The sequence below is a fragment of the Amaranthus tricolor genome, chromosome 14, assembly GCF_026212465.1.
Source record: "Amaranthus tricolor cultivar Red isolate AtriRed21 chromosome 14, ASM2621246v1, whole genome shotgun sequence".
In the NCBI taxonomy this organism is placed as follows: domain Eukaryota; kingdom Viridiplantae; phylum Streptophyta; class Magnoliopsida; order Caryophyllales; family Amaranthaceae; genus Amaranthus; species Amaranthus tricolor.
In genome coordinates, this window is record NC_080060.1 from 18053789 (window position 1) to 18065385 (window position 11597).

General features: G+C 34.5%; 1 protein-coding gene across 1 annotated transcript; it reads right to left on the bottom strand.

The window, feature by feature from the left end:
* Positions 1–757: 757 nt before the first annotated feature.
* On the bottom strand, positions 758–2369 carry LOC130799592 (metalloendoproteinase 1-MMP-like). The gene has a single exon (XM_057662734.1). It carries the CDS (start codon positions 2221–2223, stop codon positions 1117–1119), a length of 1107 nt encoding a protein of 368 aa, XP_057518717.1. The 5' UTR covers positions 2224–2369; the 3' UTR covers positions 758–1116.
* Between the last annotated feature and the right edge of the window lie 9228 nt (positions 2370–11597).

The following is an 11597-nucleotide window of genomic DNA, read 5'->3' on the forward strand; positions in this document are numbered from 1 at the left end:
GGTGTTATGAGGTTATGTGTAATTAACATCACGATTTTGAGTGAACGGTGTCTCCTGACTTTCTGCCACATCTTCTACATAGTAATTCAGGGGGGTAGGTTCGTGGATGGTCGTAAGTCCCCTCCTTGGAGAAGGTTGAACTTGTTCGTTTTCAACATTAGGTGAAGATCTAGTTCGAATTGACTTAAAGACTTGAATGATGTGCTTTTGAAGCTAAGTAGTGAGAAGGGTTGCAAATTCTTGAAGGTCTTGATGGGTGATAGGACCCGGGTTAGAATTTGGATTAGGAATTGGAGGATTGGGATTACAAGCATGGTCGGAGCTGTTTGCTTCAGACGGGTGAGGTCCTGCTTGATGAGTACGAGCTTGGGTGTTTCTTTTTGGAGGCATGGCTTTCAACTCGAGTTTGGCGTGAGGTGTTTCTCTTCCCCATAGACAGCGGCAAAACTGTTTTGGGTGAAACTTAGCTGCAATTTGTATTAAGTAAAGGAAGGGTAATTTGCGTTGTAACTCCAAGTAGAAACGTCCACATGTCGAAGTATAGGGTAGCCCAATCCAATTACTTAAGGTTGAATGTGATTGAAGATGGTCGAATGTGGTTGAAGATCTTCGAATGAACCTACAAAACGAACAAAGGTTACTAATTCAGGGGCCGCACCCGGAAAAGCCCCTCCAATGCTTAAGTCAGTTAACGATTGAATATGAAATGTGACAATGGAATTACTTAGAGAAAATATGGGTGAAAAACTTACTTCATTAGGATGATTTGTGAATATTTATAGTAGCTGGATTTATATTAATAATGAAAGTGGTTGAATCCGACTTACGAACCAATAATTAATGAAACAGACTGATACGTAACCTTAAATTGGGCTTTGACCAACCCATGGACTATCATTGACTAAGTATAAAGTCCAATTAATATTGGAGCCTTAGACCCAAAACAAGTAGTATAACTATATTGGTATAAAATGTGTATTTATGAACTTACAAACATTCAAATTGTCTACGTATGTGGTATACTATACCTCAAAACATCATGAAAGAAAGAATTCTTCTATGTACGTGTAATTTTTAATCCAAAAATATTTACAGCATTAAAATCCCGATAATAATCTAAAAATATAGAGCTTGAACCAAACTCATCAACGAGAAAGTCCAGACCCACCAACTCGAAAATCCAAACACGGCAGCACTATTTGAAGTCTCTTGATCAGCTTCTAACAAAGATCCGTAATTATAATTCGGGTTAGACCCATATAAAGCCTGGATACCTTCCACATCATCAACCCGAAGATCAACTTTCTTACTCCTTGGCCTCAAACTGGGGTACATAATAGCATCACTTACAGAAGAATGAGCCAAGCCGAGCACGTGACCAATCTCGTGAGTCGCCACAGATTCTAAATCAATGGCTACACTTGAATCTTGTTGCCCAAAATCAACTGCCCATGTTTCAGCTGCATCTAAATGAAGTGTTCCTTTTTCTGGTGAAAAAGCATGAGCTAAAACTCCTAAGACACCATCAAACGGTTCTCCGTCACCGTGATCACCGTCATGGAATCCGATACGAATATCTGAGTTTTTATTGCCTTCTACTTCCGTAAAATTTACCGGAATCACTTCCGACCACCGTGTAAAGGCCCGTGAGAACGCCGCCCTGATGTCGTCGTGACTGATGTAGTTGATCATATGATCTGGTGAAAACGCGTAAGTTAACGTCATAGGAGATGATTTCATCCATCGTGGATTTCCGTTGAAGTAAGCGTAACGACGTGTTTCATGGAGGTGCCGAGTGGTGTTATTTGTGGCGGCGCGTGTATGAGAATCACTCATGCCGCATCGCGGGGCCATGATGAGGTCAATTGTGCTGTTATCGAGTTTTCCGGTGATGGGTAATCCTAGATTCTTTTGGTAAGTTTGGATAGCAGATTCTAAGTCGTCGTCAAAATCGTCAGAAAAGTTACCCGGCGGAAAATACCCGAACTGATGGAGGTAGCTTTTGAGATCACATATGCCGGCTACATGGCTGCCTTTTTCGAGGTTTGCAAACTTGGCAAAGTGCCGCCATGGGGTGGCGTTGAAGGCGGTGGATAAGGCGGAGGAGGCATCATCAAGGTTTAAAACAGTTGGGTTGTTGCCGGGAAAAATTCTAGCGGGAGCAGTTGGAGTTAGTTGTAGGAAAAAGAATAAGAAGAGAGAAATGCGTAACAGAAAGTGCATAGCTAATTGAATGATGAAATAATAATAATAATAAATAATAATAAGGAAAATAAAGTTAGTTATTTTGGGAGTTGAGATATTATTTTTGGAGCTTTTAGAAATGGAGAATTACTTGGATTTTGATGAAAAGAAATTCTTATATAAGTTTTATAAGAAGAATTGTTGGGACTCAGAAATAGGAATGATAGAGAAAGATAGGAAGGTTCTTGTTTGCTTTGAATATCATTTCCAAAAATATAAATTATATATTCGCTTTTTACGAAAATTAGTTTGATGATACAGGGAATGGATAGGTAGGTGGGTGAACTAATAGGGCTTTTCTTTCTAATTTTATTTTTATTAGGGTTGATTTTTCTTTGTTTTTGCATCATCATTGCATTTTATTTCGTAAAGATAAATTGCGAGCCACTGTGGATAAAACAAAAATTCTAAATCGATTAGACAAAAATTATAATAATAAAATAAATAAAACTAAAAAAGAGAAATTAAAATAATAAAACTTTCACCCTATCATATTCTATCACATAATTTGTTAACCTCACAAATAACCATTATTTACTAAAACCCTCTCTAGATAAAATAGATAATCAACGGCTATTTTTTCAAATTAAATTACATGCATATTAAATTTGGATCATAAATTTTTTTTCAAGTTAGAATTTCAAAATTTATATATAAAAACTTATGTTGGATAAAAAGGATGTTTTCCTATATTTTAAAATCCTTTAGATTGTGTTAGGTGAAAATTAATTGATTTTAAATTGCAGATTCCAATTACTAAATCATAGAATAAATTTTTTGGAATTAAAATGTTTGGAAATTCATTCTCAAATTTTTAATTTACCTAGTTTTTAAAAATAATAGAATTATTTCAAAAAAAAATTATAGAATTTTCTCAAATTCAAAATTAATTTTTTTTTAATTTGTTAAACATTAAATTTGAGTTAATTCTAGATTTTCAAATGAAAATATCATTTTCAAACAGAATATTAATTTATTCTTAAACATTTATCATGACTGTTTTAATCATACATTAGAAAAGATCCAACATTTTAAAAGGTATCAATGTCCAACATGGTCGTTGATTATCAAGGGCAAAGCAGGTAATCGTCCAAGACCTCAAATGTTTGACAGCCCAAATAATATAATTTTATGTACAAAATTAATATTAACAAAAATTAAATTTAGGTACAATTTACATTTTTGTTTTCTTTGTCATAGTATGAATTATTAGATTTTTTTTATAAAATATAGGAGTAGTTAATATATTAGTAATATAAAACAAAACCAGTACCATGTTTATTACGCCTTAAAATTTTAAAAGTCTTTTTCATTTTTCGCTTTGGTGCCCAAAAATGAACGAAACGACCTTAATATCAACTAGACTTGACTCTTGTCTTTAACACGTTATCTCTATAAAAACTTTCATAATTTTCGTAATTGTGCACAACAAAAGCAGATGATGATGCAAACAATCAAGTTTGGCCTAACTATTGAGTCTATACTTGGATCAAATTGGTAGGAATCAAATGATCTCATCCCATAGAATAATTGTGTTTAATTTAGAAAAGTAGGTGAATAATACATTAATAAAAGTATTACTCCAATATGATTTACAATACTTTTTTTTTTCAATCCAAAAAGAAAGTATTATATGATTTATATCAAGTAAATTAATAATATTTTTTATGATGGATTTATATAATATATACTTGTTTTTCAATCCAAAAAAATGTATTATAAGATTTATTTCAAGTAAATTATTAATTAATTTGTGGTGGATTTGGAAAAAGTTGATGAACAAGAATATTATTATAAGAAGTATATTAAAGATTAGTTATTTTTGTTGCGTCTCGACGACAATAACATTGAAAAAGTCATAGGGTTTAGAATGGATTTATTCGTTGGTTGAATGAAGACTTGTAAACACGATATAAGTTTGAAGGTCTTAGCCTAGGATTATAACATTATGTCAAAATATCTTATTACTTGGTCAACAGGCACAATTTGATTTCATCTCCTACGTATTTGGTTTTAGCTTCTAGTCGTATCTTATTACTCAACTCGATGAGAGAAAATAAAATATATCTTTATTAACTTTTTATAATAATTTTAACTTTTAATAAATCATTGATAATCTAAGTTTGTGAATCACCTTCTCAAGAATATTGTTGTAAAAATAATAACCTATTTTTATAAGTAAGATAACAAAAAATAACAATACCAAAAAGTTACAAAAAATAAAATCAAAATTAAAACACGTTCTTCATCACTAATTGTTACTTGAGATGGTCTTTATGAAAGATGCCTCTTACGTGGCCCGGCCCATTATTACTAAAAGAAACAACTGCAAAACTAGCACGCGTTGTGTAACCTATTTGAAGTTAATGTTATAGCCTATTGAAGTTGGTATTATGTTGGAGTTGGTATTTTAACCTATTAAAATTGTTATTTTAATCTATTTATAGTTGGTGTTTTAATCTGTTATATTGTTAATCAATTGTAAAGGTGAAAGCACCATCGTCGTTAGTATACAATCAAGTTGCAAGTGATACCCCTCCTTAACCTCCATCTTCTTTTCGTATATTACATCTCTAAGAAATTTTTGTGCATCTCTTGCTTTAGTGTTTTATTTAGCTTCTTACTTTTAATATTGTGTGGTGTGCTGGGTTTGGAAGATCTGTCTTTTATTTGTTTTGTGTATGTACTTGCCGTTTTTCATATCTTGGAGTGTCCTCTTACCTTTCAAAAGGTTTGTTTCACAATGTTCTAGCTTTCTTTCATCGAATTGATAATCTATATACGCTTTTCTTTTTATATATCTGTCTTTTGTGTTGATCCATGCTAGTGATCTGTTTGTAACCTTTTACCTTAGTCTGTAGTAGCTGAATATAGAGTTAGGAAGCAATTATGGTCACTTGAGGTCAGGTCATAGGAGAGGGGGTCAGGGGGCCAACGTAAGTAGGATCTAAAACTAAGAGTGGGGACATGGAACATAGGTACCTTAGAAGCCAAGTCGTTGGAGTTGGCAAATGAGCTTTCTAAATACAGGATTCATGTAACATGTGTGCAAGAGACTAGGTGGAAAGGGCAAAAACCAAAAGGTATAAAGGGATATAAGTTGTGGTATGCAGGTTTGGACGGCAGACGTAACGGAGTTGGCATCCTAGTGTCTAACGATATCCTGGAGCAATTAGTTGAAGTAAGGAGGTGTAGTGACAAGATTATGCTAGTTAGGATAGTAGTGGGGGAAGAGATCGAGCATTTGACCACTTATAAGAGCGGCGGGCATGCAACCCTAGTTGACTATTTCTTAGTGTGCAAGGCGAGTTTAGGCCTCATGCTTGGATTGTAAGGTGGTGTTGGGTATAAATATGCCCACTCAACACAGGCTTTTAGTACTGGTTTTCAGGATAAGAAAGAAAATCACTTAAAAAAAGGTCAAGTCCAAGGGAAAGATCATGTGGGGGAGACTCAAAGGGGATATGGTCAACACCCTGTCAAGCAAGATAAGTGTATTGGGTTTCCCAAGTAAGTCGGAGGATGCGAATGAAATGCGGGTGAACATGGCAAAAACCATTAGAAAAGTGGCAAAAGAGACCTTAGGGGTGTCGTCGAGAATAAAGGCGGTCGGGCCAAATAACATCCCGATTGAGGTGTGGAGGGGTATAGGAGAAGAGGGCATTCGTTGGCTGACTAACCTCTTTAATATTATTTTGAGGACACATAAGATGCCAGAAGAATGGAGGAATAGCACACTAGTACCTCTGTTTAAGAACAAAGGTGATGCGCAAGTATGCAGCAACTATAGAGGTATCAAACTTCTAAGCCACACAATGAAGTTGTGGGAAAGAGTGATAGAGGGGAGAATTAGACAGGAAACGGTGATTAGATAGAACTAATTCGGCTTTATGCCAGGAAGGTCAACCATTGAGTCAATTCATGTTTTGAGGAGACTGATGGAGGAATATAGGGAGCGAAAGAAAGATTTGCATATGGTGTTCATTGACCTGGAGAAAGCGTATGATAACATACCATGACGTGTCATTTGGGATAGCCTCAAGGCTAGAGGCATTTTTTCAGTGTACATTGAGGCCATATGGGATATGTATGACAGAGTTTCGACTAGCATTTAAACACCGGTGGGGATAACAGAGTCTTTCCCGGTTAAAGTGGGACTACATCAGGGATCGGCCCTAAGCCCTTTTCTTTTTACCGTCATAATGGAAGAGATTTCTAAATCTATTTGGGAGACGGTACTATATTGCATGATATTCGGACGACATTGTGCTGGTAGCAGAAACTAGAGTGTAGGTTAATAAAAAATTGGATGAGTAGAGGAAAGCTTTAGAAGGTAAAGTATTGCGCATTAGCCGTTCGAAGACCGAGTATTTGCGCTGTGACTTTAGTGGAACATCACCGGTAGGTGAACCAGAGGTGTCCATAGATGAAACAGTTTTTAAGAGTACAACCAAGTATAAGTATTTGGGATTGATCATTCAAAGGGATGGGGAGATTGACGGGGATGTAAATCATTGTATACAAGCGGGTTGGCTCAAGTGGCGAGCAACCACCGCAATGCTATGTGATAGGAAATTCCCAAGCAAGTTAAAAGGAAATTTCTACCGGGCGGCAATCAGACCTGCTCTGCTATATGGGACCGAATGTTGTCCTGTAAAGAAGATTTTTGAACATAAGATGGAAGTTACAGAAATGCGTATGCTGAGGTGGATGTGTAGGCATACATTGATGGATCGAATTAGGAACCAAGAGTTTAGGGACAAACTAGGGGTAGCCCTTATATCTGGAAAAATGTGCGAAAATAGATTGAGGTGGTTTGGTCATGTGCAGAGAAAGACTTTCGACGCCCCTGTGAGGAGGGTAGAAAGCATTATAGTATAGGGTAAGAAGAGTCGAGCAAGACCTAGGAGAACTTGGGGTGAGCAAATAAGAGTTGACTTGCACGAGTTAAACCTCTCTGCAGACCTGACAAGGGATAGGAGCAGTTGGAGACGCCATATCCATGTCTTAGATTACTGACGTCCTCTTAGTTAACCTTTTAGTGTCCTTAACCTCTTGCTTTTATTGTTTCCTTTCTATTAGTTATTTGTTTTCCTTTATAGTGGTTCTACTTTTATTTTTATAGGCCTTTAAGGTATCTATCACGTGTAATCACGTCTCTTTATCTTCCTCGATCTGAGGGACTCCTTTGGCCACGCTCTCCTTTATGGGTATGAGATGCCGCCGTCTTTCCCTTCCTAGACCCTGGCCTTAGTTTTCTATGAGCGGGATATACTGGGTAGGATGATGATGATGATGATGAATATATTGTTAATCAATTAAAGTTGGTATTTTAACCTATTGAAGTTGGTATTTTAACATATTTAAATTGGTGTTTTATGCTGCGTAAGTTTGTATTTTAACTTATTTAAGTTGGTGTTTTAACACATTGAAATTGGTATTTTAACATATTGATGTTGGTATTTTATCCTATTCGATTTAATATATTTAAACTATTTAAACAAGTACTTTAACTTATTTAAGGTAGTATTTAAACCTATTGAAGTTGGTATTTTAAGCTAATAAAGTCGGCGTTTTAACCTATTGAAGTTGGTTGTTAAAGTTGGTGTTTTAACCAACTACAACAGGTTAAAATACCACCTTAAATAGGTTAAAATACTGACTTTAGTAGGTTCAAATACCAACTTTAATAGGTTAACAACTTAAAGTTAAAACAACAATTTAATATGTTAAATGTCAACTCCAGATCCGAACTTTAATAGGTTAAAATACTAATTCTAATAGATTGACATAACTTGAATAGGTTACAACACCAACTTCAAATATGTTAAAACGCGCGCGTCAATTTTTAAGTTTTTTTTTTCTTTTTAAGTTATTGGGCAGGTCTAGAACAACCGTCTCTTATGAATACGTGTTTTTGTTATTGACATAGTTGTGATTGTATAATTAATCACACAAGGTAGTAAATGAAGTCAGAGTATCGTGTTTGTTCATGTACAAAAGCTATATATCAAAATTTATTGACCTTGTTACTCAATAGATTGGTGGTACTAGTTGTTGCAGAATTTTTATGTCGTGGTTTGAATAAGTGATTGAGTACCTTTATTTTTAATATTAAAGGATTAATATATTGTTATCGGTTGTTATAAAGTTAGTAAATTGAGGTGGAAATATGCACATAATGCAGCAGAGAAATTCTTCTATTGAAAATTTTGCTCATTTGAAATTCTTATACGCTGTCTATTAAACTGTAGCAATTGGGTTCCTATCCTGAAAGAAAAAATCAGGCCATTTTCAAATATTGTGTAGACTCGTTTAGAGACAACAAGAGGCGTGTGAATTGTTATGTTAATAAGTTGAAGCATTTTTGCCCTATTTTGCGGAATTAAAACTTTAACTTGTAAAGTAAACTTGAAAGAGACGCAAATTTTTACGTGGAAACCTTCTAGGCCTAAGTAGAAGGAAAAACCACGACCACTCGAAATTTCTAAATACTTCACTATGTTTTAGGCAATCGTTACAATTACATAAAATACACTCAACTAGGCCATCTTGAGTTTCTCTCTACACTCAACTCTTTCTCACGCCTCATCTATGAAGCTGAAGCTTCCTCTTTGAAGCTCTCTTTCTCCCTTAGACTTCCTTAAGTCTAGTGAAAAGTTTTCTTTCAAAAACTCCAACAAAACACAAAACTTAAAGATAAAAATAATTAAGTTGCACAAGAAAACTTACTAAGCTAATGGCAATGAGAAGCAATGTAAGTTCCTTGACAATTGATGATAAGCGGTTGAAAACATCCTCTTTTATATAAAATAATCACGTAGCCTTTTGTGGGAAAACATAACTAACTCACTTTACTCCTTAATACTAAAATAAAAGAGGAATGTGTAAAATGTTTTTACCAAAATAGGCTATGGTTTTCTTTTACGTAAATAAGGCATTTTCAATTTTTCAAATTAAAACCTATTAAGACTAGCCTTATTAAGTGGAGAAAAAATTGGAGAATTTTCTCCACTACTTTAGGTGGTGACAGTTACACTAGGTCAAATTAATTTAAATTATTTTTACCAATTAACTTCCAATTTAATTACGCAACTAACTAATTTTATCCATACAATCAACTAGAAAAACACGAATCTTTTATGTTCAGAATTTCTCAGTTGACGTTAGACTTCCCAACTTGATTCATGGGAACAATGCATTGTCTCTGGTTGATTAACAAGAACTATTAGACTATCAGCTTAGGAACATTAGATCTCTCTGTTTACACTTTAACATCCTACAGCAGATCTTCTGTCTAACTTCAACTTCATAGATATCTCAGACTCTTACAAAGTTGTTTGACCAAGTTCTTAGGTATTATCAACAATCCTACACTGGACCGGATATTGACCTACTTTAATCTCCTGAATAAAACTTGTTTACATTGGTTAAGTTTAGTTAACATTAAAACCTAAAGAGCCAACAAATTCCCCCTTTTTGATGATGACAAATTTAGCAACAAACTTAAGGCAAAATAAAGATTAAAGCTACTCCAATTGACTTAGCAAACTATATCATTACAACAAAATTTACTAAGCACCCATAATAATACAAATTAGTAAATATAAATTCATTTCATAAGTTAATTACTTAGCATATTTATGTCATGACAACAAAATATACGAGGTAAGCATATTATTTATAAAGTATACTAAGCATATTATACCTCAAAATAAGTAAAAAATATACTAAGTTACTTAGAATTTTCACAAGCAATTATGAAAGCAGGAGAAATAGAGCAATTTAATAGAAGAGCAATCATCAACTACTGTATTAGAGAAGAACAATAAAGAAGAATATAGAACATAGACATATGCAAGCTTACCCTCTTAAGTTTGTGTCAATTATTCGCTCTTTAGACATCATTCAAAAAGGTTGGGATCATCAAACCACAGCACTATCAAAGCATGAATAGTTAAAGAAGGCAAACAAACAATAGCAGTTATAAAAAGTCGTAACCCAAAATTCAATTATAAAATGCAAATTTTAATATTACGGACCATTATTTTAAAGCATTAATATCCAAAATGAAGCATAAGTACCCAACATGGTACATAAATTATAAAGATTGTTATTGAAAAGCTCAAAAAGAGATAAGTAGTCAGATTGATCAAACAGCAGGGGCATCGTCTTCATCCACATACTCAGTTTGAACCTCCACTGTATCAAGTTTTGCTCCAAGATGGGCTTCCATTTGGGTCAGTTGATTAGTAATTGCGGCCAATGAAATATAGACTTCTCCTTGAAATGAGTTGTGTTGGGATTGAAGATCTTTGAGCTTGTGGAGGATGTTGTCTAAGCCAGTAGCAGGAACTGAGAAAGGATTGAAGAAAGCAGCAAAACCTAAGCCAAGTGAAGATGCATGGGGATGAATGGGAGATTAAGCTTGCTTTTTGGTGGTAGGTGGTAGTGTGAAGGGAATGGGAGAAGGTGGAGGTGATGGTATGTGTATGATTGGTGGTGTGGCTAGTTTTGATGGAGAGTGAGGTACAGCAGTGTGAGGCTCAGGTGTAATGTGGGAGGAAGAGTCATCATCCAAACCTACAACTACGGCACGCTTGCTAGTTATGCCCTTAGATGCTAATCTGGAACTTTCCTTGGGGCACCAAATCCTTCTTTTTCATAGGCATGTGTACCTCCTGATTAGTTGAACACTACAAATAAGTATCGAAATAGCGATGAAAAAATAGCGAACGGGCGGGTTGGTCGCCCGTGGCGACGGCTGGAATCGACGCAAAAAGAAAAAGCAAATTGGCGACGGGCAATGTCGTCGCCCATCCTTCGCCGCGCCTATTTAATTTTTTTGTTTTTTTTAAATGTTTACCGACGGGGTTGTCGGTCGCCAAGTCGTCGCCACGAAACCAGCATTTTTATAAATTTTTTTTAATATATGGCGACGGGCGTTTTGGTCGCTAAGTAGTCGCTAATATGATTTTTAAAAAAAAAAAATTCGTTTGCGCTATTTCTTCGCCAATGTTCTATCAATTTGAATTTCAAAATGTGGCGATGGATTTGTGATCCCCGGTTTATCAATTTGAATTTATTTTTTTTATTTAATTAGTACATATTTTATTTTGTTTGTTATTTACTTGAGTTTTTTATATTTTTTATTGTTTTATATTTTATTTTTATTGTCATTAATTTTCCTTAATAATTGTTATTAGAATAATTATATTATTATCATATATTGTTATTTTCATGAATTGTTTTATATATTTTTATTTTCATTAACTTACTTTACTAATCAGTTGAATAATTATATTATTATATTATATTTAGGTGTTAAAAATGAATTTTAGTGTGTTTCCAGA

What these genes read in the sequence shown, in the direction of transcription:
- LOC130799592 (XM_057662734.1), bottom strand. Translation starts at nt 2,223, where the DNA reads ATGCACTTTCTGTTACGCATTTCTCTCTTCTTATTCTTTTTCCTACAA.